This window comes from Lampetra fluviatilis, chromosome 21, assembly GCF_964198595.1.
Source record: "Lampetra fluviatilis chromosome 21, kcLamFluv1.1, whole genome shotgun sequence".
NCBI lineage: Eukaryota > Metazoa > Chordata > Hyperoartia > Petromyzontiformes > Petromyzontidae > Lampetra > Lampetra fluviatilis.
In genome coordinates, this window is record NC_136295.1 from 11,627,577 (window position 1) to 11,653,472 (window position 25,896).

Consider the following 25,896-nt stretch of genomic DNA (forward strand, 5'->3'; position numbering starts at 1 on the left):
ATAATCCGGTGCACATTTAACAGAGCGCAGTGTGTGTGCACAACACCGGTCCACAACACACAAAGCCGACTGTGCAAGGAAGCAACACGGACGTCGCTGTTTGGAACGCTTATCCCCCAAAGCACGCCATGCAGGTAAAATTTAATTTATAAAATAATAAAACCAACGAAAATCGGACCCAGGTTCGACTTTTAAGGACGGACGCACGCGGTGTTTCGACGATGCGGGACAACTGCAGGCTGGATCGTGTGTTTGGGCGAGAGGCACCTTCACAGATTTTCCGATGTGATAATAATGGCTCAACTGGCAGCAATTTAAACACTTCCCCCCCTACCACCGGCTCTCCAAATACCTGTGAAGAGCGAAAATCAGCTAACACGCGAATTGGGCTCCAGGTGTTGAGAGCTAGCATCTTGAGGCACCGTGATGGACTGCAGTTTTCCCTCACTTTACGCGGCAGCGGACGCGTTCCAAATGGATGGCTCACAAAGCGAAATGAGAAGCGCACACTGTACACTACACATTGCTCTCCCACGTCCAACCGCATAGCCACGTGTGTGAATTAAAACCGTATAATGTACCGAACTTTGGGTAGAAATAGGTCGTCGGCATATCGAGCGCCAAATCGTGCAAACCGAACCCGTGTAGAGCGGGGGGAAACCTGTATTAAGATGCTGTTAAAATCCCACTTGTGCCCTGCCCATCTGAGAGACGTGGGCGCCTTGGATGACCGCGAGCAGTCCCTCTGTCGTGTCTGGAGCTGCCGTGGTTGGGGACAGGAACTCGGAGTCCACCGATGTTTGAAATCGGTCTCAAGCTCACGTCTAAATATGAAGAGTACGAATAATCATTTAGAGCCCTTTGTCGATCCACCGCTAAAAGGACACTGTGATGGTCATGAGGGTTGTTTGACCGTACTTCGCCACGCTGGTCAGTGCTGGTCGGTGAAGGAAGGAAGCCCAGGGAGAGGTTCAGATATCACTCGCCACTGGCAAGGAATCGAACTCAGGTCGCTGGGTTCACGACGGCGTGCACGAAGCTTTTTCTCGGAAACTAAACTTTGTGAAGACACATCCTAAGTGTGTAGCTGCAAGATGAGAGCCGCTTGCTCGTTTTTTCCCACTTTGCGTCTCGATTTAAATCCCATCACCCAGGCAGAGGACAGAGGAGTCAGAAGCCGCCCTCCAAATCCTCGCAGGAGCAAAAGGGCACCGAATCCCAGAGCAGCTACGGCAAGGAAGCAGTGCAAAGGATTATGGGACAGGATGGAGGAAGCCCGCAAAGCCAGCACCGGCACAGAGACAAGCAGCGCGGGATGGGGGAGGCAGAGGCGGTGCCTCCTACAGCGACGACCACTTACATCAGCGCATCCTTCTGCAATTTGTCAAGCGAACTACCGGCTTCCTCCACGTCACAACTTTCCAACAAATTGTTCTTCCTTCACGGGGGAACGATATACAGAGGGTGACACACACACTCGACGGCACACACAGGGCACGCGGCACAGCGCCGAGGTACATTTTTACCGCGCCAGTGGGGTGGCGCGCTCACGCACAGGCGGCGAGCACGAGATGCAAATGCAGCGAGGGAGTTGACGCGAGCACCTGTGAAATTCTGCGCGAACGTTTAAAACGGAGCGGCGTGCGAGTTCTGGCCGAGCGCCATTACAAGAGAGTTATAAGAGTTGCAAAAGTATATGCGGGGGCGTTACGAGGGTGTCGCTTTAAGCGCCATGCCACCGTTGCCTGCGATTTGAAAGAAAGCTGCGCGAGTGTTGCATGCAACTGTTGAACGAGTGCTGATAAAGGCGCGCGAGAGTAGTGTGCGACTGTTGCTGTTGCATTGGTCTTGCTACAGAGTTGCGCGGGTGTTATGCGATTATTTTACGGCTGTTGATAGAGAGGCACCTGAACTTTACAGCAGCGTTCATTGCACAAACATCGCATAAATGTCGCATGGCTATTGTACGAACGTTGCACGAATGCTACGCTGGCGTTTAAAAAGCGAGTTACCCAATCTGGCAGTACTACGCAAGTACTGCCAGATTGCCGCAAACCTCTAACGGTGCTTTATTCATTTGCCCGAGCGTCGTGCAATTGTCGCTCGCAGCAGCTACGCAGCTGCCGCAGGAGAGCCACGCGCTCGCTCCCCACCCCCCCCCCCCACCGCCCCACCGCCGTCTCACCCCACCTGGCGTCTCGGTCGGCGCCGGCGGTGTAGTGCAGCGGGCTGCACCCCCGCGCGTCCAGCTCGTTGGGCGCCGCCCCCGACAGCACCAGCTTCACCAGCGACAGGTAGTGGCAGCTGGCGGCCGCGTAGTGCAGCGCCGTCCTGCGGCGAAACGACGGGCGCGGGAGGGCGCCGGCCGATCAGGGGCGAGCGAGCGGGCGACGCGACACGAATAGCAACGTCGCGACGATATACTTCAGAAGGCGGGTCCAGCCACTTGGCGCGCACAACTTATTTTGCTTTGCAGATTTTGTTAAGTGCTCTCCTCCACCTACCCGTTTCCCCTCCCCCAACTCCCGTCCCTTCTGTCCCTTTACCTTTGTTCTTCTTCCCTCATCTTCTCTTCCCCATATAAAAGAAATCCATGCTCCCACCTCGGTCCCAACTTGAGTGGGGCGGTGAGCCCAATCAACGTTTTTCCCTCCCCTAAACCCAGGAGCGCTGAGTTCAGGACTTTTGTCCTCGGAGTTTCTGTGCCCCCCCTCCCTTTGTTACGGTTCACGCTCTGTCCGGGGCTCTTGTTGAATTACAAAAAATCTAAAGCCCCCGCGCGCCAGGCGACGCGGCCTTTCGTTCAGACGTCCCTGCAGCCAAGTACTGACGACGCTCGACGTGGTTGAGCAAAGAACGCCGCCTTTATCGTCGCTAGATTTAGTTTTAGAAGTTGTCCTTCAGCTTGCCGGCGATCCGAGGCAATAACAGTTTACCGCGGAAAAACGCTCGTACGCGTGACAATGACATTGTTTGGGCTATGTTGGGTGGTGGAGGGGTTTTATGGTACAGATTTGGCAGGATCATTAGGCGACGCAACCCATAATAAATAATTAATCTTAAGATTGCCTGCAAATTGCAAGGTGTTAAATAAATAAAAGGTGTAACGAAAATTACAAAACTCGGGGCACTTGCAAAGACTTCGATGAAAAATGTAAAAAAATATATATATCTAGCCTTCCGTCATTCCACTGCTGAATGAAAGCTTCCCGACATGTTGTTTCGCCATACTTCACCAAATTGGTCAGTTCAGGTAGGTGAAGCCAGAGGAACCAGGGCCGGTTCAGATATCGCCGGCCACCGATGTCACTTTTAGTGACCACGACTCCCCCACAGATGCCTGTTATAGGTGCATTAAAAAAACATCTGGAGCAGGACTCTACGAAACACGGAGTCTTGAGACTCAATCGAGGCTCACTAACACAGAACAGCGGGCAGTGTCTGCACGCGAGCCTGCGACCCGTGACCCATCGCTTTGGCGGCAGGGGTTGGTAGATCCCGCAGGGATGCGCAAAACCCCCTGGGGCTTATATTCATATTCTTAGGTTTTTTAGGTAAAGTCACGTAGGTAAAAATTAAAATTAATAAAAGTAAAATAAAAATCACGACGTTTCGGAGGCAACACAAGCTTCCGTCTTCAGGTGGAACCGTCACAGCACGACTGCTGTATCAAGTTGCAAAGTGGCCAGGAGAAGGCAGTACAGCAAGCCGTTGGGTTGTCAACTCCCTCCCTACGATTCTCCTCCTGCACGCCCTCCCCCATCGTGCAACCAATCTAACCGCTCACGGCCGTGGCCGTTCCTCCACTTCTCGGTTGTCGTACTCTACCGTTCACTTGTAAACCATATTCATATTTACAGGGAGAGAGAGGTAGAACTGGCTCTTGAACACTCGAATCCCGGGCGTGACCCGGCACACACCAGTACCGACGTACCTGCCATAGCGGTCCTTCTTGCCCAGGTCGGCGCCACTGGACAACAGGAGGTTGATGCACTCGGCGTTTCTGCACATGCGCACGAAGGTACGCAGGAGAGAGAGAGAGGGGACCAAAATATAAACCTGGGTTGTTGGAACGGAGTGCATGGAGGGGAACAGAGTAGGATGAGAGGTAGGAGAGTGCGTGGAGGGGAGTAGAGTGAGATGAGAGAGGAGAGGTAGGAGAGTGCGTGGAGGGGAGTAGAGTGAGATGAGAGGGGAGAGGCAGGAGAGTGTGTGGAGGGGAGTAGAGTGAGATGAGAGGGGAGAGGTAAGAGAGTGCGTGGAGGGGAGTAGAGTGAGATGAGAGGGGAGAGGCAGGAGAGTGTGTGGAGGGGAGTAGAGTGAGATGAGAGGTGAGAGGTAGGAAAGTGCGTGGAGGGTAGTAGAGTAAGATGAGAGGGGAGAGGCAGGAGAATGCGTGGAGGGTAGTAGAGTGAGATGAGAGGGGAGAGGTAGGAAAGTGCGTGGAGGGGAGTAAAGCGAGATGAGAAGAGAGGTAGGAGAGTGCGTGGAGGGGAGTAGAGTGAGATGAGAGTGGAGAGCCAGGAGAGTGCGTGGTGGGGAGTAGAGTGAGATGAGAGGGGAGAGGTAGGAGAGTGCGTGGAGGGGAGTAGAGTAAGATGAGAGTGGAGAGCCAGGAGAGTGCGTGGTGGGGAGTAGCGCGAGGTGAGAGGTAGGTAGAGGCGAGTCCGTGGAAGATCTTGCGGATGGAGTGCAATCGTGAAATCGATCACAGATTGCCGTTTGGCGTTGCGTGCTTTACCCTCCGGCTGCGGCAGCGTGAAGACAGGTTCGCCCAAACTCATCCACAGCGTCCACGTCAAAGCCTGGGCCGGGTTTGGGACAGAAAAACGGATTAGCGGCGACTCAAGGACGCATACGTTCATGTCGAGGTTGCCGAGTAAGCCAGTGGGGACGCATTCAGCAGTCACCGAATGAATTTCCAAAATGCTGGCGGCAAATGAAGCGGGCAGTTGCGTTAGCATGCTGTCCGTGGTTTGAGAAGACTCGCGTGTTAACTGAAGTGCGGACCCACTAAAAAGGTAGTTACTGAAACGGCCGGCAGGCTCCACAAGCTAATAGTTTTGCTCCAACAGAACGGCGCGAATACGAAATGTATCAAACTACTATCACTATCATTAGAAATCTGGCAGAGTGCAGACAATGCCATGGTGTAGACACCGCCGTGGTGCGGACACCAATATGTTGGGGCGTGAAATTCACGTTAAATGAATCTGTTGCTTGACCTCTGCAATCCACCCCCACCACACACCTCTGTTCACCCACCAAGATCAATGGGCACATCACACCATTACACCCCGCTGCTGTACTTAATTTTATTTATTTTGCCTCGTGTCTTTGGTGGCCTGGGTCCCTCTTGCAAATTGTTTTACTATCCTGGCCTCTTGAGTCCTCATCTTGTTCAACAAATTAAACTCAAACCCTCTAACGATGCTCTATGCAACTCCCTCTCCACTGGAGGCCCTGCCATCAGCAGCAGCACCACCAACCAGCGCTCGACAAGGAAACGTTCCCCCACCCTCGCGTTATAATGAGGAGCCCCCCGCTTCCCATCCCTCCCCTGCCACGAGTGAGTGGAGAGCACTCACCCGGCGTGAGGAGCTTGCGGCAGCAGTCGGAGAAACCGCTCAGCGCCGCCAGGTGCAGCGGAAACATCCCGTGGCTGCCCCTCCTGCGCTCCGGCACGGGGGGAGGGAATATCAACATTGGCAAGATGAGAAGAAATATATATTCGCAGAGGTTTTACCCTTTCTGGCAATAAACCGGTGTTCAGATATTCAAACACCAAATATGACGTCTTCATTATAAACCACCCGTACTTGTGGCAAAAAGTGCTCCGATGATATATGCATTGGCTTTGATTGGCCTACACCAGAGACGGCCTTCTTTGTGGCATTGTCTCACCACCGGTGTTAGACCAGAGAACAACTAACAGCACGAAGGCGATGGCAAACATTGGCAGCGACGTCCAGTTGTGATGCCCAATGGGACGATCCCAGCGACGCGAGCGATTATTCAAGCCGACGCCACAATCGCCCGTCGCGTGTCGCGCGTCGCCCACACGAGTTTGGAGGCAAGGGTTGGTGGATCACGTAGAGATTCGTAAAATTCGCGAATCCCGTCAGCTAGAATGCAAGGCGGTCATCAGGAGGTGGCCGGGCAGTAACTGGGCTCAAAATAACCCATCTGTGCGGAGCGTTAGCCCCTTCAACCTGCAGCCATCTTGTGGGGGGGACAACCAACTGAGATGACGTTACGCCACCGCGTTACTGCACCGCTCAGCTGCGGCAGCTCAAGAAAGTAATTCGTCGTCGACCGCTCAGAGACCACGTGATAACGGTGTGCGCATTCCCCGTCGTGCGAAAAGCATTCACAAGCAGAAGAACAGTATAACAGGGAAAAGGCGTTCGATGAACATGATTAAAAATCGCTGATCCACAAGCACCGTTACACGCTGACAAAACTGCTTGAAATAGTCTATTGGGCCAAACATGCCAATGCTGGAACCCTCCTGAAAAATCCTTGTGACTGCATAAATAACAAATGACACTATTATATTGAATTTTGCACGGGATGGCAAAAACAACCAACGTGCTCGTGGTTGTCCTTTGTGAGTGGAACAGAATGTTCCTTACTCGTTCGTAAAAGATAGACTAAAAAACATTGTTTTATCAACTTCGTCAAAAAACCCAACCCCGGGGAAGGAAAACATCACTCGGCATCCAATCATCATTCTCCAAAGTAAACGAGTCAGATTCCCTGCACGATTATCTCTTTTGCAAGGAAGTTCTGGATATCCTGCTATTTTGTTCAAAAATAACTCTTCACTTGAACGAAAGGTAAAAAGACACAGCGCCCTGCAAAATTTCCTGCTCACGCCACTACTGCTGCTGGTAGAAGGTCCTCAACGCGAGGTCGTAGCTCTCGAGAGCCCGTCCAGAGGCGATGCTTCCACACGGATCAATCTACGGCACAACACGCGACCGGCCATGGTGCGACCCCCCCCCCCCGCCCCCATTTAAACTGCCGGGTGGACAGAGACCTCCGGGGGGATTTGAATCGGAGACAGGCACACAGCGACGCCCCAGCTTGCCGACATGAAACCATCGGTCACGAGAACATCCGAGCCGAGTCAGCGCGGGACATTCGCTGTACGCGTGGTTCTCCGCTAGCCGTTTGGCGAGCCGGAAAGCAAAACCGTGCTGCGCTGCTGGCCTCGCGTAGACGTCTGAAGCCGACTCGGGGCCACGCAGGGCCAGGCACAGTGCTAATGGCCACCTTCATTACGTGTGACGTCATCTTATTTAAATTCATATCACGCCTTGACAATGGCGCTGAACAAAGAATGATCTATTTGTACAGCAGACGTGTGAAATAAACGATGGTGAAAGCAACAAAAAGTGATTAATGATGAGTGAGTGTGGTGAATGGGTAGGAAAGTTGGGAAAGGGGACAGTGTTAAGGATGGGGGAGGGAAGGGAAAGAGGAGTTTGCTTAAGCGAGGGAAAACAAGCGAGTTTTAAAGGAAGAACGAAAAATGGACAGTGAAGCTGGTTGTTTGATATGTTTGGGGCAGTTTGTCCCTCCACACTTCTCGACTCGTTCATGCCGCGTGATGTCCTTGGCACGGCTCTGCTTCTAAAATGGAAAAACAATGCTGGTGGCCTACCGAGCCACACCAGGCTTGCTCAGCACGGCCCCGGTGCGGCTCGGTTGTGCAAGTGGAAAGTTAAAAGTGGCACTGGCCTGGCAGCATCGGCGCCGTTGGAGATGAGGGTGTTGATGAGCAGCTCGTGGCCATAGCGTGCGGCGATGTGCAGCGGCGTGTTCCCCTCCTTGTCCCCGCAGTCGATCTCACCACCTGGGTCGCACGGGCAGACCAGCGGACGCACAGACGCGAAAAGCAGCGTTACTCCAACGCGCGAGGGTAGCATCGCTTCACAAGCACCAGAACCCATACGGAAGCCTCTCGCAAAGCAGTGTGACCCGTGCGTCAAGAGAACGGCCGCAGAAGAGATTTTTCACAGGACCTCTCTTTAAAAATGCCTCAAGCGGACTCTTTTAGCCTTTCTTTGATGATGCTGCGTTGGCAGCAGTGCACAAGTACAATTAACAAACAAATTAATAAGTGTGCTTTGATGAAGGGCCCTTTGCTCAGAACGTCGTGTATTTATTTTATTTTAAGGCCACAGTGTTATTGACGAATGCGTCGACTTTATTTACCTTTTACGCAGCACAGGGTGCATTTTCCCATAAACCCAACAGTGAAACCGCTTGTCGCACGACAATCAACAAACAAGTTTTGAATCTTCACCGCCGGAATTCATGTACAAGTGTGAACAAAGAGCCATATATAAAAAAAAACGTGGTCGTTTGTTTTTGCAGTCATTGGCGAGCAGCCTGAGACCATAGACTGGCTGCCGTTAAGAACCCGGCGCAAAATCGGGAGCAACCGCAACCCAGACTCGAACCCAGGTGTACCGCAGTGTTTGGCTCAGTGCTCGGACCCATGAGCCACCCAGCCACCTCGAGTGACACGCGATGTAAACACGAGAGAAATCGCTGTGGATTTACATGCCGTGAAATTGTAATACAGTACACGGTCTATATATAAACACACCGTTCTGAATGAGAGTCTGTGATCTTGTGAATCGTCCATGAATTGCGGTCATGTGCAGTGGGCTCTTCCCATCGTAGCTCTGAAAGAACAAAGCACACACACACACAGTGATAACACACATCACACACACACGCACATACAACAGTGACCACACACACATCGCATACACAAAACAGACAAAACAGTGACCACACAGACCATAAAGACTGCTCACATCACATACAAAACACGCAATTACAGGACACATGCACAGGAAGCAAATACAAAGGTTGCCCGTATAGCCTTAACAGACTGCTGGGGCAAGTGCTGTTGGCGAGCACCTATGAAGGCCGGCACAGTACACGAGGGGATGGGTGGCCAACACCACGCCCGACCGCCTTTGTCTCCCCAGTGGCAATGATTTTACAGGCTGCGCGAGGTACTCATTTGAGGCCGAGTCGACCTCGCGGAAGCCCAGGACCGGTTCAGATAATCGTCACTGGTGTTGGCCGTGTGTGGGAATTGAACTCGGGTGGCCAGGTTCGTAGTGCAGCGCGGCAACCCGCTACGCCACCGCTCCTCAAAAAACGAGTGCGCCGACCACGTGCCACGCACACGCGCGGCAAGTGCGCGTACTCGTACGTTCACCGCACTCCACGGGACCCAAGACCGATTCCACACGACGATGAGCCGCTTCGTCGAGCGATCATTTGCGATAGCCAGGTCGCTTCTGAAAAAGAGCTACGTAGCTCAGTAGTAGGCCTTACCTGGAAAAATAAAAAATTGTTCAATTTTGGACCGATTCAAGGCAACGGGCCGACATCGCAGGCAAGGGTGTCGCGATCGGTGGCGTGGAGCTGCGCCGGCGCCTTGCCTGCGCGTTCACGTCCGCGTGGTGGTTGACCAGCAGCTCCAGGCAGATGGCACCGTGCGTGGATGCGGCGGCGAAGTGAAGGGCGGTGAAGCCCCGCTCGTTGTGGTGGCCGGCGTCGGCGCCGGCGCCCAGCAGCTCGCTCACGACGGCGTCCTGCCCGTTGTGGCACGCCACGTGCAGCGCCGTGTTGCCGAAGCCGTTGAACTCGTTCATCTGCAAGCGCGCAGATGAACAGGTTAAAAACACGTCGTTATCCGCGCCTTAAAGAACCCACAGGCGCGCGTGCGGCGGAGGGATACGCACTTCCGCTTTGAGACTCAGCAGCAGCCTCACGACGGTGACGTGTCCGCTGGCAGCGGCGGCGTGCAGTGGGGTGTAGCCCTTCTTGTCCTTCCAGTTCACGTCTGCGCCGTTGCTCAGCAGCATCTTCACCACCTCCGTGTGGCCTGGAACGAGTAAAAAAACAAACACCACCCAGCGGTCGGCATTGGTGCCGGTCGACGCCAAACGCGGGGAAAAAAAAAATACCTCTGCGCGGCACGACTGAGGCGGGATGATTTTTGTGGAGCGCGCGAGGCCGCCGTCGATTTAGTCGGCCAGCTCTTATTTTAGCCGTAGTCGTAGTCCGGTCGACGACTACCTGTGGAATTTAGTCTCAGCCACTGGATTTCATTGGAGTCATTCTCTTAGTCCGGTCAATTAAATCAGTCAAACGTTTCGTTTCTGCGATGCAAAAACGTTTAGCAGCCAACCGTGCCAATCGCACCTCCGGTTAGCACGGTTGGCCAAGTACGGTGCAAAAGAAGTTCAACATACATACACACATAGAAGGGGAAATATGATAGACGGGTCTCGGTGTAGACTTTCTAGAGGCAAGGTTAGTGGAGCACGGAGGGGTTTGTGATACCCACTGGGCTGCTGCCAGGTAGTCCGGAGGGGGTAGCACAGCAAGTTTGTTCTTTAATTCATCCTTGTCCAGAGTTTGCATGAGTTTCCTCCAGGTACCTATCTCCGACTACCTCAGTAAGACTTTCACAAATAGTTATAATTGCATTGCGAGATGACCAAGAAGATTAATGCAATGGGGATAGTTATCCTTTCATCCGAAAGACCAAGTTGACATAATTTACAAAGGCATGAGATTCAGGCCTGTAATCTCAGGAATAAAATACTTATTTAACAGCCCGATGTCGATCCTATGTTGGATGAGGCGATTCCCCATGCTGCGTCAAATATGGAGGGGGGAGATGTTAGACCATACTTCACCGTATTTGGTCTGTGTGACTTGGTCAAGCGAGGTGGGCACCCATTATCAGTTCAGCTGTCACTCACCTCTGATGTCAGCCGTGGTCTGGGTTCAAACTAAGGTCGCCGGGATGACGGAGCAGTGTGCAAACCGGTGCCGCCACCCATAAAATCGATAAATTCAGCGCACTCAAAACATCACCGAGATCGCTCTGCCCCCCCCATGTTTCAATGGCCACAAAAACTTTTGCAGCTCAGATAAAAAAAAGCTCATTTTGAAACCCACATCAGTGTATATTTTATGTGCACTGACGTAAGGAATGAGGTCATGCTGTCACGGGGTAAGCGCAGCAGATTCCAAAATAAAGGCACGAGAAAGAGCTTTCTAGCGGCGTCCGCCAGGGTTTTCTTTTCACGACTGAGGGTCAAAGCGCTCTAACCAGACACCGACGGGAGAAATGAAGACCTCAATGTTCAGCCAAGCGTTCGTGCAGATTGTGCAACAGCGAACCACTCAATGTCCAAAACAACACGCTCATTGCAACACTGTAATCTAGAAGCCATGAAAAGACAAAGCTCCCCAGTATAGCCTACAGACTGCTGGGGCAAGTGCTGTTAGTGGAGTGCCTATGAAGGCCGGCACGGTGGTGTGGACAACACTAGGCCCGACTGCCTTTCGTCTCACCAATGGCTGTTGTTTACACACTGCACCAGGTACTCATTTAAGGCCGAGTAGACCTAAGGGAGGGCTACGACGGGTTCAGCAGATATTCGTCACCGATGTTTGCCATGAGTGGGAATCGAACTCGGGTTGCCGGGTTCGCAGCGCAGCGAGTCAACCACGGCGCCACCGATCCACACGGCGCAAACTCCGGTCATCCTTGCAGCACTTTCAAGTGCGCTTCTGCGGCCGTCTGGAATGCTCTTCCTTCCCATACTAAGAAGCCACTAGAGCTATGCAATTCTAAATATAGATTTAAAACGAATTTCTTTAGACCTGCCTTTTTGTGTTAGTTTGTTTTCCTTCCTCCGCAACTCCGATAAGCACGGTTGGCTACGTACGGTGTGGAAGAAGTTCACCATGCATACGTGCAAAAGAACACTAACCTCGAATGCTTCACACCCGCTCGCACGCATTGTACTCCGTCCACCGTGTATACGTACCATGTACGCCAAGACGCACGCGCAATGTGAGAAACAGCACAGGCCAAAAGCAGTCGCAGCTGTCTTTCCAAAATAGTGCTGCCCCCCTCTCACAGTCGAACAATGCAACCTTTGTCGCGTGTTCCAAAGAAGCTTGTCTGTTAATTAAAAATTAAATTAAAATTTTTGGTTGCGGATCACAGACCCAAAGACCCAGCATGCCAAGCTGCCAGCTACAAAAAGCGCCGCTGAAAGTGTAATAGAAAAAACTCAAGAGTGGTTGTCCTATGGATAGACTCGCCCCTGCCATAGGAATGTGGATTTTCCACCACTGGCTCATGGTTGTTATCAGAAGATGAGCACTACACATAAATGCGCCCAATCACTTTTACACTTTTTAATAGATAAGAGTTAAGATTGTTTTAATTGCGCATACTCGTGAGAATGCGGTGAAAGAGAAGTTGGGAGGGAATTCCTAAGACGAGTAGGGAAAGAAACAGAGAGAGTAAAGTTGCAACCAGTGGTGTACCGAGTTGGGGAGTGTATGAACAAGCGAGTTAGTGGGCGATTGAGTGGGTGGGCGAGTGTGTTGTTGTGACCTGGCGGTTGAACAGAGTGGTGGATGAGATGCACAACAGCAAGTCCCGGTCTACTGAATCCTCCGCATGGGTGGAGGAATCAACGAGTGAAGTTACATGGGACCAGCAACCGTGGCAGTCGCAATACAAGAGTGATATGGAGGCGACCAACTGGGCGGTAGTACCGTCCAGTTCAGGGAGGAGGGGGAACGCAACCCGAACGGCACAGCCGCACGGGCGACCGCTCACCCATGTAGCCGGCCCAGTGCACGGCTCTCCGCTCCCTCTTGTCCATCGCATTCACGTTGGCGCCCTTGGAGATCAGCAAGTTCACCATCTTGGGGACAGACGCGTCGGCAAACATAGTACGGGACACACAGGGCAGCACGACAAAGCATCAGGACACAGATGCAAGTGCAGTACACGGGGATACAGGGAGGAACAACAGGCAATATATTAAGTATATGAGATACAAGGCAGTACAGGATGTTTACAGAGATGCAGGGCAGTACAGAATGTTTACATGAGATAAAGATACCGGATAGTACAAGGCAGCACAGGGTAATCAGAGATACATGGCCGTAGAGGATGCTTACGGAGATGCAGGGAAATACAAGGAGATACAACAGGGGAGTAAACAAGGCAGTACAGGGCAGGACAGGGAGGTGCAAAGAAACGACGGTATGAAAAAGACGAGCACAACATGTACGGGCCGAGTCAAAGTAAGGAATGAAAAATAAGACGCAAGAGTCTGTTAAGAAAATGGGAAACACTTGATATTTTTGTTGGCCGACCTCCAAATGGCTAAAAATACCAGACAACTTTTATATTCAGCCTCTCCTTCTACGCGGATGCCAACACAGTCTCCAAGGATTTTGCATTCAAAGATGACCTTCTTAAGGCGGTCGCTGTAACTCCGGCGAGAATAGGAACCGATGATGTTGCAAAAAATGGACTCGACTTTGAGCCCATCAACAGCTGGGCCGTGCAAAGCCAGTTTGCGGTGTTTGAGATGACTTGTGGTGGTTGATGGCTCGATAATAGCAGCTTGTGTAAAAGGAGCTTGATGGATCGTTGTTTTGCGAGACCACTACCCACGCAAGAGCATTAGAGATGGTGAGAGAGTGGGAAGGCCTTCATCCAGCAGTTGATAGATGATTGCTTGTGGGTAATGGAGGTCGAGACGGCATGCGGTGGTTTACGAAGCGATCAAATCACCACGTGTGCAGAAGAAGATGAATCGTTGCTTTTACAATGAAAGCAAACCCCACGCCAGACCGCGAGAGATGGCGATGCTTTGGGGAGTTCTTAATGCAGCAGTGGACAGATCACGGCCGAATGTGACAGCTGCAAAAGCAGCTTCTGCCGACACATGAAACAGGCCCTCAATGTTTCTAGCGCCCATGGGTTTGGAAGCAGCGCCGTCCATCCGGCGGCAGTGGATGCCATGATTGCGTGGTGGAGCGCTTGCTGCTCGTTTGAGGTTCGAGCCCAGCAGCCACCCTGGTTAACACCGCGGGGTGTATTAACCACTAACACTACGGTTCCATCTGCTTCAAAGTGATGAACGACACAGATTCCGTGACGCGATTCAAAAAGAGGGGGTCAACGCGAGCATGGTGTAACGCTCCAAAATCTGCTACATTTGAGAAATTACGTTGAAAATTAGATGGGTAAAGCCTTCGTAACAATGGCGCTCCCTACTAGCGAACTAGATTTGTCTGTGAAAATTGGTGCCTCCGTGACTTGCCTTGCACTATAAGAACGGAGCGAATAGCCATCGCGCAACTAATTAATTATCGAGGCTGTCCCTACATTCACAGGCAGGCATCTACCTGGCCAGCTAACCTGGTGGGCCCCCTGGGGGGGGGGGGGGTTAGACAGCGGCAGTAACCAGCAACTACATTTCCATGGCGACCGATCGCGGAAGGAGTCCACAAGAGCGGGCCATGGAAAATTTGCATCTTAATTGAAAACCCGCTGCGTAATGAAGCGCGCATGTCAAAAGGCACCTACAGGAGGGAAAGACACCAACCGGTCAATTACAATCAATTTACGCCACAACGCTGTCACAACTGCGGCGTGAAGTGTCGCGAGCGTTGACGTATAAACTAAACTCGAATCCGCGAGGAAAAAGCAGCCGCCGCTGCGCAACACGGTCACGTTGACGGCGGACACCCGAGCCAGATCGATATCCTAACAGCCACGCGCATTGATTGCATTTTTTTCAGTTTTTATCATTTCTCTCTTTCTCGCTCTCTCCTAATTTATCTGTCAGTGCTGTTAGTGCACGCCTCGGTAAGCCCCGCTTGTGTGTGCGCACACACTCGCACACAGGCACGCACACACGCACACCGCTGTCCTGCGCGACCTGGGAGCTACGTCGGGAGGTACAAATATGAGCTGTAAAGTGCAGAGAGGTGCTAGGCGGTGAGGAAAGGTGCAGAAATGTACTTAAGGGATGCTGGGAGTCACTTGGTGGTACAACACGGTGCTGTGTGGTGTAGAGAGGCAAAGGGTTGCTTTGCATACGTGGTTGAACAAGACTGCACAGAATTCGACAGGGATGAAGAGAGGGTGGTGCAGGGGAATGGAGAGAGAAAGGATATGCATGACATTAGCGGGCAAATACACACAGGTGCAAAGTGGTGAAAAAAGGAATAATCGTGAAAAAAAGCTTCACATGGCTCATTGGATTCTTCCAGGATAAATAATGACTCCGAAAGATTCCAAGTATGACACACAACAGCACACGGCAAGGCAGAAATGTAACGGAAGTTACAATTAGTACAGAGAAACGCAAGCTGGCGATGGGGAAAATCGGCGGTACAGAAAGCAAAGAGGGGTAACAGAGGGCACAAGAAAAGGCATGGCTTTGGCAAAGCAACACAAAATGGGCACGATGGTGAACATCACGGGGGCAGCGGGGAGTTGGGAGGTGGTGGCATACCCCTCATCATTGCCTACTTTATTACAGACCAATTCAGACCTTATTTCGTCACCCCGTGCACTTATAAATCTCAACCTTCATCCTACAAAGGCCCATCACAAGGGAGAAACACAAACAAATTAGACAAAAAATAATTTAAAAAATGTGTCGGTATTGAAACGGCTGTACGCCGTACGGACCTGCAAACTAAATTTCCCTGCACAAGGAAACGGGGAAACCGTATGGTTTGACAAGTATGAGGTGGTGGTGTTGCGTGCGAGCGCACGCGAGGCCGACCTCCAGGTTCCCGTTGAACGCCGCATGGTGCAGCGCGGTGCGGCCGGCTCTATCCGACACGTTGACGTTGCTCAGCAGCGGGATGAGCGCGTCGGCGCACTTGATGGCGCGGTTGGCGGAGGCGACGTGCAGCGGCGTCTGCCAGTTCTTGTCGCGCGCGTTCACGTCCGCCGCGTGCCGCAGCAGCATCTGGACGGCCGCCTGCGACCGAGCGTCCGTTAGTTGGCCGAGCGGATTTTTCGGCCGGAACATTTTCCTCCCGCTTATCGACGCACTATTTTGTTGTCCTTCCCCTACACCCCGGAATGGCACGGTTGGCTACGTACTGTGCGAAAGAGGTTCAACACACATACATATACATACTATCCGTTATGAGAACCCATATCGAACAGAGGTCTGGCAGCTCTCACCAGCATTGGTTCGATCGATCTCCGACTCTGCTGATGAGACAGTGAATCTTCACCTGAGGACGGCTGCTTGCGTTGTGGCCAAAACGTCGTGAGAATTATTTTATTATTATTTTATTATTTCCATTCTACGTGACTTTACCGAAAGAACCAAGAAGATGAATCCGTGCAGTCACGAAAGCTTTAAATCGAGACAGTGAATGTCGAAACTGGTTCAGAGTTTTTGCTTGTGTTGAGGCAAAGCACGTCCAGAATGCCGTGCAGCTGATGGGATATGTAAAAAAAACATGTATTGTTTTATGTGGAGGGACAGATAAGTGAAGGAGGCGTATTATCTGCTTGGTATTTTCGTTATCCGGATTGCCCGGTTTCCTTCCACGTGTAGCCACTCATTGACAGTGTGGCTAAATTTTGCGAGGCTCCCAAACCCATTGGGGCTGCGAGGTGCGTAGGATATGACAGTTCAGTACGGCGACTTCTCAAATGTCTCCGTGCAGAGTTTGCATGGGTTCTCTCCGGGCACTTGGCAATGAAAAATGCTGCATTGGGATACTTGGCCAAACACCCCAATGCAGTGGGTAAACGGCAAAGGTGCAGAAATGCAACTGCTTGCTCACGCCACCGTTGGCGGAAGGGCTTCCACTCGAGGCCCCCCTGGAGAATCTCTCTAGAACGCCAAGTCCAGTTTTGCGAAACAAAAAAAGAAACCCTTTTATTTTATCAGGCAAGGCCTGACTGAAGTGGCTTATCAAGTGGAAATTTTATAGCAGCCAAAGACTTCATGCGCATGTTTTGACACGTGGGAGGGAAACACCGGAGGACCTGGAAAAAAAAATCCACCACGACCACGGGGAGAACTTGCAAACTCCAAATATACAGCAGCAGGCGTCGTCAGGGTCAGGATCAAACCCACGACCTCCTGTATACCAGGCGTGCTGGATAACATCTGGCCACGGCGGCGCCCCACGACACCCGGACAGCTTCCCCGCGAGACGGCATCAGCGAATGAAATACCGCGCTTGAGCACGCGGCGCATGCCGCCCCGGTTCGCTGCCCCGTGACGGCGTCCGTTCCGAGTGCTTCTCACTCGCCCGCTTGCTCGCTCGGTCGCGTCCTATTTTACATTTTAATCTATCTCTGCGTTTGCTTCCCCGGAGGCGTCCAGGCAAAAGAGCGGGCGGTGTTTGCGTCCGTCTGTTTGGAGTGGGTCAATGTTGATATTGACACGGCCCCTGGATTTTAAAAAGACGCCAAACCTTAACTCCAAGCTCACTCGCCTCCGGGCGCGAGAGTTTAATGACGGAAGCCCGATTCTCATCGGAACCGCTGAGAGAGTGGCTCTAATGTGGCGCTCGTCATGCACAGCACCCCTGCTCAAGAATAAGCCAACTCAAATAAACGTGACTTTAATATTGAATTTAAAACACTTTTGAGTGTGCCAGCAGCATTCCTGATATGACCCGAGACAGACCGAGTTCTAGAGGCAGGGGAACCAAGCAACCGAAGGCTCACGGCCCCTCCTTATTTTGTATGTATGTATTTTGAACTTCTTTTGCACTGTACATAAGTACCCATGCTTATCTGGTGCCGGAGAAGGACAACATTTTAGGCAACTGTTAGGACCCGTATGCAGTCAAGGTTCCATGCAGGCGGGTTAAAGTGTGGGTCACTCTCAACCTCATTTGAGATGTCTGGCCAGGGCGGAAGAGTAGGCCAAATACCCAGATAACAGTCACTGGGATTGGCCATGAGCGGAAATCGTACTCGGGTTGCTGGTTTCGTAGCGCCGTGCGCTAACCACCACACCATGCTTGCATGCACGCACATTCACACCCACGCAAGCAACACCAACACACACACACACACGCAAGCTCACCTCGCTGCGGGAGGCACAGGCCCGGTGCAGGGGGTTGAGCCATTTGTTGTCCTTCGCATTGACTCGAGCACCTGCGAATGATCGGCATGACAAGACGTCAACGTCACGTTTGATCGGTCGGGCAGCTGCGAACGATCAAAAAAGCGACACATTGCGTCGCGTTCACGTTCAACGGGAACGGGCGCCTGCGAATCATTAAAGCGGCAAAAACACGTCACGTCACTTTCAATTGCTCGGGCATCTGAGATTCATCAACAGGGCAAACCCATCACGTCAAATGCTTGGGTAGCTGCCACTGATCGACACCGTCGCGTCACATTCACCGAGGAGGTCACTTCACGAGTGACACATCTTCACCCGTGACACATCTTCACCGTGTAGCCGACACAAGATTGTTGGACCAGGTGCGGTCAGTGACCATCTATTAAGGCCAGAGGACAGTGCACGAGGCGATGGTGCAGACAACACCACTCTCGGCCAATTCACTGTATTTTTTTTTAAAACAGTGTCCACATGCTTTGCGTTTTTGGTCCTACATGTTTCACGTAGCGGTGTTCTGATGTCAGTAGTGAGGTTGGCAGAAGCATCAAGGAGTCTTAGACGTTTCAACACCGCCACCCACACAGAGATTCTTAGAATGTCCACGACATTCTTGAGATGTTGCGTGCGGAAAGCACGACGCCGGTTAGGTCATGCGTGACAAACTATTACTTCTACCATGTGGTATGTTGACAGAACAGATATGTTGTCTTTTAAAACACGCCAAACACTCAAGCAATATCACAAGTCACTCCTGTGCCGATTCTAGGAATATTCGCGAACCATGGTCATAATCTAATTTGAAAAGTTTTTTTTTATATTCTTGGTTCTTTCAGTAAAGTCACGTAGGTAAAGATTTTTTTTTTTTAAATCACGACGTTTCGATTGCAACACAAGCAATCATCATCAGGTGTGACAACCACAGCAAGAAATTTTGAGGAAGGTTAGCGTTTCGATTAGCTGCGATTTCGTCCCGTTGTCTGTTCAAAGCTCTAACAGATAAGTGGAATCCCTCCCCGTAGAGGTGGTTCATTCTAGATATTTTCTTTTTTATTTTCTTTACCTACATGACTTTACCGAAAGAACCAAGAGTATGGATCCTTGCCGTCACGAAAACTTCAAATCTAGAACGAGTTTTTTTATGTCTCATTTGTACAGCCCTATGCCAATCCACTGCTGGATGAAGGCCTCCTCATTCCATGTCAACACTGAGGGTTGTTTGACCATATCAGCTTGCTAGTCCATGTGGGTCGGTGATTATGGATGAGTCCAGGACTGGTCAAATGTTACTCGCTACGGATGTTAGCCGATGGTTGGTAAACAAATACAGGCCGCCTGGTCCATTGCACAGAGCACCAATACCTGGGCCACCACTCGTTTACACTGTCTGGCATGTTCTGTCTCATTAGTTCTGCCTCGTTTGTTCCATTAGCCCGTAAATCCTAAACGATCCATTCCTACATGCACGCACAAGTGCACGTATCACGTGCGTAAATGTTAATGTTGATCGATTCTTCGCCGCATGCAGAAATGGTTGCAAGGTCGTGCGTAGGGTCAGGATGAGGTCGTGATCCATTTCAACAATCGATTCCTTGCGTGAACCCAGCGACCACGAGTGGCTGTAGGGGTTGAGTGCACCGCATCGTGTGCAAATCAAAATAGATTGATTCTTACGCATGACACTGGATACACATATTGTAAATCTATGAACTGCTGCAACATTACTCGCCTACTCCTGCCCACCTCCCCCGTTCTGAGCAGCACCCCTCCTGACAAACGAGTCGTGAGACTCCGTGAGAATTCCCTCGGTAAATAAAGAAGCATACTTCGTGTCACCCCACTATTTTGAGATGCGGTTGCATTTATACATTTTTATTAGTTAGGAAGAGTTATGCGTACACGCATGGATTATGTAACGCTTCCTAACACGTAAAGTACTGCATGAGCAGCGTGGATGCCGCTGGGAAGCTACGGGAAAAAAATAATTCATTGACACAAGTTGTCCTTTTCAGCGCTCTGATCAGTGTGGTCGGTTTCCTCTTGGCTGCATCCAGAATAACACCACAACTTTGGGGCGCCACGGTGGCTAGGAGATGTAAACAACCCCGCCTGGTATGCAGGAGGTCGCGGGTTCGATCCCGACCCTGACGCCTGTTGTACATTTGGAGTTTGCATTTTCTCCCCTCCACATTTCGAGTATTTCGTTGATAGAAATTTCCACATTATAAGCCACTTGATCGAGCTATCATTTGAGGTCAGGTCTCTTCTGAAAGAGAGCTACATTAGCTGAGTGGGCCTTACCTGGTAAAATAAAAAATAGTTTATAGCTTAGTTTAGTTTTAAGATTAAAGTTGGGCTCTAGTGCATCATCTTTACCAGAGTTACTGTGCCCCATTGTTTTACGTATGGCCCAGACAGACGGAGTAGGTGGATAAACGCTGTCATACTGGTAGGAACCTCCTGGTTACACCAGCCCACAGGGGATTATAGTGTCTGTCCGTCCGTCGTGCAGGGAGGGGAGGGTGGGGAGGGGCTGGGTGGGGAGGGTGGGGAGGGGCCGGTCACCCCGTGGTGCCCTTATAAAACTCAACGTTTAACCTACTCACGCCGGCTTGTGCCCGCCCTCACAGTCGGGCATATTTGCGGAAAACACCACGCCGCCGTTGACCCTGGCCATTGACCGAGCAACGCAACGTTCCTACCAGCTCCCTCCGCAGGAATGTGTTGCTTAGTTGGAAAGAGTTACAAATGAAGGAACGTGATTATCAACGAGTAACTGACAACACAAGACAACAGATGTTGACGAATGTTGTTGATCTTCTCCAACACTCCACGGTGTCTTCAGGGGTCGCCCCACTCACCGGAGAGGATAAGGAGCTCGATGATGTCGGGGTCACCGAGGAAGGCCGCGGCATGTAGGGGGGTCCTTTTCTCCGAGTCCTGAAATAAATTACACCATCATAGTTACATAATATAAAAATTACATGATCAAGCCACATCAATCAACACGTGGCTTCCCACACACGTGTGTGTATATATAGTGAGAATATCGTGGGGAGCGGTAGTGTAATGGCTAGTGCGCTTCGCTATGAACCCGGCGGCCGAGTTCGATTCCCGCACAAGGCTAACCACCAGTGATGATCATCTGGACCAGTCGTGGGCCTCCCCAAGGTGGACTTAGGCGTCAATGAGTACGAGTCAGTGTGTGTAAACATCGCCACTGGAGAGAAAAAGGCGGCTGAGAATTGTACTGGCCACCCACCCCCCCGTGTGCCATTGCCGACTTTCAGAGGTGCTTGTGAACAGCACTTGCCCAAACAGTCTGTTAAGGCTATACAGGGGATCTTAGTCCTTGTATATATATATACACAGGAACGGTGCATCGCCGGCTATTTTATAGTGTTTGTTCACAAATCCCCATTCTCAAAACTCAAGATAATACAACTGTCCGCTGCCAGACCATCCACCCGCACCTGTGCTGTAGACCACGTCACCCAAAATAACCCCGATCACTCCCGCTGGCTCCCAAATTAATTCCGGACAAATATCAAGATCACACCATCTTGAGGATCCTCCACAGATCCTGCCTGCCTCTGCCCTCCTGTCTCACTCGACTCCCCTCCACACGCTCTGTATGTATATTAAACGTCTTTCGGACCGTATGTAGCCGATAATGCTAATCGGAAGTGTTCTCCCAGCCTTTTCCCTCACTCTAATCCCCCTCCACACGCTCTCCCGGCCTCTGTCCTCTCATTCTACTCTCCTCCACGCACTCTCTGCTCCAGCAAGCCAGGTATTCGCGCATTCTGCTCTGCTGTCCAAATTGTCTGGAACTCCCCACCCCCCCTGCAGCCATCTGGAGTGTCGACTCAATGCTCCTTTTCAAGTCGAGGATCAAGACCTTCCTCTTTCACCGAGACTCCCTACAAGTGAATGCCTTTCTCTTTAAAATAAACATGCCCAGTCTCGGTTGCAGCTTCCTGAGATGCGGTTGCATTTGGACACTGTCTAAACACACATTGCACCATGGTTGCTTTTACCATGGAGTTTATTTTTTTCTCAACTGTATTTCCGACTGTGCTCTTATTGCTCAATTCAGTTCACGAAGAAGCTCCCAGAAGGGGAGGCGAAACGCAGAACATCGTGGCGAGCAACACGCGGTACAACCCGAATACGCGTCGGAGAGCAGAGGTTGAACACAATAGGAGGAACTGTGGGTAATAGGCACCTGTTGACCGATGCGGTCCTGTGTTCAGACACAAGATCTGAGGTCTCAACCACCCCCCCCACCACCCGGCCCCCAGATACGGCTGGGGGCTCAGATTAACTGCACCCACGCCGGCTCAGTAGGGCTAGAGGGCTAGTCTGGAATTTCTGGTTTGGCAAGAAAAGCCAGGTGGACAAGTGAAATCGAGCGAGAAAATAAATATTGACAATTGTAAACCAAAGTCTATGGATCAAATCACCAATATTGCGCTGGATCTCATATCAGATCTCGAAAGCCGAGCAGGGCAGAGCCTGGACGGTGCTTGGACGGGTAACCATCACGTATGAGACAGGCCATCTGTCACAGGCTGTTCCGGGAGCTCCATAGCAGTGTGCAGAGGGCGGCGAAAATAATCAATGGTTGTAACGCGTTGCCGGGCGTGAGAATTTGGGACACTCACCAAGGCGTTGACGTCCTCCTTCTTGTAGATGAGAGCCCGCACCTCATCGGGGTCCCCATTGAATATCGCTTGTATCAGAGGCGGCTGCCAGGAGACAAAAGGTGGCGAAAGCATTAGAGGTTAGGGTTCGAGTCGGGGCTAAGGTCAGGGGTTAAGTTTCGGGGGATGGAATGAGGGTTGTGGTTTTGGTAGGGCTGGAAGATTAAGAGGCGAGAATGAGGGTTATGGTTTGGGTTGGAACTCGGGCTTGATTTTGAGTGAGTATTGAGGAGGAAGTTACGAGTGGGGTTAATGTTATGGTTAGAATTAGTTGGGGTACTAGGTCGCAGACTCAAACTCGCAGTTCCGCTTTATTCGCATAAATCACACAAACACACTGGGACGGCTTGGTTACAAGTGAACAAACAAGATCAAATGGCATTTCAAACACGACTGTAATGTAAATCGAAACGCAAAAAACAAATACGTAGTATTTTTAGAAAGGCTCCAATAAAAATGTACAACAGCAAGCGGGCACGGTGCAGCAATGCGAGCCAGAGAGTTGTTGCAGCTGGCTGGACAGCAAAGTTCTGACCCGCCCCATCTGTGAAAAAGCGCTTTATAGCTCATCGGATTCCTCCAGTATAAATACACATTTAGATTCTAATCCTGACTGGCAGGATCGCGTGCGGGTGCTGGGCGAAGTCGCCACTCCCCCCAACCAGCCCAAATCGCTTTCACCCACAGGGCTCTCAGCGGCTTTCGAATCGGCAAAAAACAACCTCGTGCCCTCCCAGCCGTCGTTAGCATAACCGTGGCCCGGACAGAAGATACGTTGGCGGCAGCGGCGTCGCTTGGGTCCACAACGCGCATTGTCAGTTCGTGTTTTAGCTATCGCAACAGCAGCAGCAGCTGTGTGGGCGTTGTGATTTCACCGTCCGGTGCTCCTCCTCAGCCACGCGGTGAACATTATTTGGATTGCTTGAGTGCTCTACATTTTCACATCATGATAAGCCACTTCGTTGAGCTATCATTTGTGGCCAGGTCGAGTCTCAACAAAAATTGCCAACAGCTCAGTGGGCTTTACTTGGTCAAATGTAAAGTTTAGTTTCAGTTTTATTTATGCATTTCTAGAGATTAAGCTTCCCTTTCCTATACTTTGCACTCCTATCGCGTTTTTGTATTGTCTGTTGTTGTAACGTTCTGACCCGCCCCAACTGGATATCTGCTAAAAAGAGATTTATAGCTCATCGGATTCCTCCAGGATAAAGGTTTCCGATTCTAAAGCACCGGTGGTCCAGCACTTGGGAAGGCAAGGTCTGGTGGTTCGTGTAGATTTGCACGTGTGTGCGCGCATGTACAGCTCTGGGCTGCTGCCGCATGGCCAGAAGGCAGCTGTACACCACAAGTGGGTTAGCAAACCTGTCTGTGCGGACCATCGAGTGTTATGCCCTCGAACGTGTGGTGGCTTTTCTATGCTTCCTTCCCACATGCAAACTTCCAATAAATAAATTACATTGTTATACTGTATAGGTACGTTACAATTCAGCAATTGGGGATCTCCATTCAAGAATCAATTCTATTTTGCTATCTCACACGGATTGTTTCCCACTCACATCGTATTGTCTGCTCTTTTCGTCATGTTATCATCAGCTATGATCTAGCCACTGCTGTATTCAAGCTTCCCAAAACCATCATGTCCCTTGCAATCGCGCACACGTAACAATTCATCTCGCACCTGCAGATTTCGTTTACGCAACAATCTTCGTAAATCGTAATTAACCGACACACGCACGCACGTGGTTCAATGCAAGTATGACGGAGCGGAAGAATTGCCTTTAATCAATTCACCGACGTCTCGTTATGTACCTATGTGTGAAAACCAAGGGAAAGGCCTGTCGTTTCCCGATGTGAGCTTGACACAAAACCCTCCGGGGGGAACACCTGGCAATAGCTCGGGAGAGCGCGCAGCTTCTTGCGAGTTGAAGTTCCGGTCACATGTTTGGGATTTGCGTGCAATCTCGCCGCTAAAGTGTTCCATATAAACGCCGGGCGCAGCTCGGCGGCCCTGCGCTTGACTTAAGAAATAACTTCCTCTCGATCGGACAACGCAGAGCCGATTCCCCGCCTTTGTTCGGGCTCGTTCCCGATCGTTGTGGCAATTGTGTAACGTTGGCGTTAACTCGGTAACGATGTACAGATTCGTCAATTCGTACCGACAAGTACGCTCGCGGTACAACGCGTCAGATTGTGCGCGTGAGAATTGACGTGTTTTGTAAGTCTGTTGTATGCAATCGGGTCAAATATGGCCACACATTCAGTCCATTTGGGCTGGTAGTCTGAACAAGGCAGAGCCCTTTGTTCATGCATTGCTGGAAACTGTTCCTTGTTTTTCTGACAGGCAATTTTTTGTTGTTGCAGCGCATGGGGTTTGTCATTATTTAACAGATCTGAGTTGCAATAAGTTTGTGCGAGCAACACGCGTATCAACGCCGCATCATCATCATCATGTGACCTGGTGGCACCGAGGACCGAGGAGGAAGCTCGAGGCTTCACCACACCGGAATCGCCTCGCCGGTGCTGCCGGCAGCACCGGCAGGAAGGGAAGTACATGTTATCAGCCGCTCTCGGACGTTCGCACCACCCACCCAGCCACCGCTAACCCCCAGCCCCCCTCTCCCCCACCAGCTAGAGCGTTAAAACGGCACACTATGAGGATACATCTTCTTGGTTCTTTCGGTAAAGTCACGTAGAATGGAAATAATACAATAATAAAAATAAAACATAATAAAATAATATAATATTATAAAATCATATAATAATATCATATATTATTTCCATTCTACGTGACTTTACCGAAAGAACCAAGAAGATGAATCCCTGCAGTCACGAAGGCTTTAAATCAAAATTTATGAGGATACAATTAAGTACAGAACTATAACTTTAATTTTGAAAAGTATTTTATTAGCACATGGGTTCAAAACGGTTGGTTTAACCAGTGCCCTCAGGGTAGTTGTCCTACTATTCAATACTCGCCAGACGTCTTTGAAGAGGTCGGGAGTTCTCACACGTTACTGTGAAGGGTGCTCCATTTCCAACCTAAAATATTTCCCTCTCGTGCAGTCCACCAATACCAATACCCGCCATTCGCCACTAAGTGACGGTGGCATCACCACGGCGCCTGTGCCAGGCCAGGTGCACTTTGAGGCCATAACGGCTCTTGCAAGCAACGGCCACCTCCGACACAAACTCGAAACGCGCCA

The 25,896-nt window shown here is 51.0% G+C and overlaps 1 protein-coding gene across 3 annotated transcripts in view; it reads right to left on the reverse strand.

Annotated features, from left to right (window-relative positions):
- LOC144938239 (uncharacterized) overlaps positions 1-25,896 on the reverse strand; it is a 58,765-nt gene that overhangs the window by 23,144 nt on the left and 9,725 nt on the right. For 2 of the 3 annotated variants that reach the window (XM_078866076.1, XM_078866073.1), the window contains exons 2-15: positions 22,655-22,738; positions 20,849-20,927; positions 17,949-18,019; positions 15,666-15,866; positions 12,689-12,776; positions 9,777-9,919; positions 9,474-9,686; positions 8,621-8,699; positions 7,747-7,861; positions 5,589-5,671; positions 4,742-4,805; positions 3,935-4,003; positions 2,191-2,331; positions 1,361-1,438 (exon numbers count right to left, since the gene is read on the reverse strand). In XM_078866076.1, the coding sequence (XP_078722202.1) occupies positions 1,361-1,438; positions 2,191-2,331; positions 3,935-4,003; positions 4,742-4,805; positions 5,589-5,671; positions 7,747-7,861; positions 8,621-8,699; positions 9,474-9,686; positions 9,777-9,919; positions 12,689-12,776; positions 15,666-15,866; positions 17,949-18,019; positions 20,849-20,927; positions 22,655-22,738 (1,508 nt within the window). Of the gene's footprint in view, positions 1-1,360; positions 1,439-2,190; positions 2,332-3,934; positions 4,004-4,741; positions 4,806-5,588; positions 5,672-7,746; positions 7,862-8,620; positions 8,700-9,473; positions 9,687-9,776; positions 9,920-12,688; positions 12,777-15,665; positions 15,867-17,948; positions 18,020-20,848; positions 20,928-22,654; positions 22,769-25,896 lie in introns of those variants that run through there. The other variant, XM_078866075.1, reaches the window with a different exon arrangement.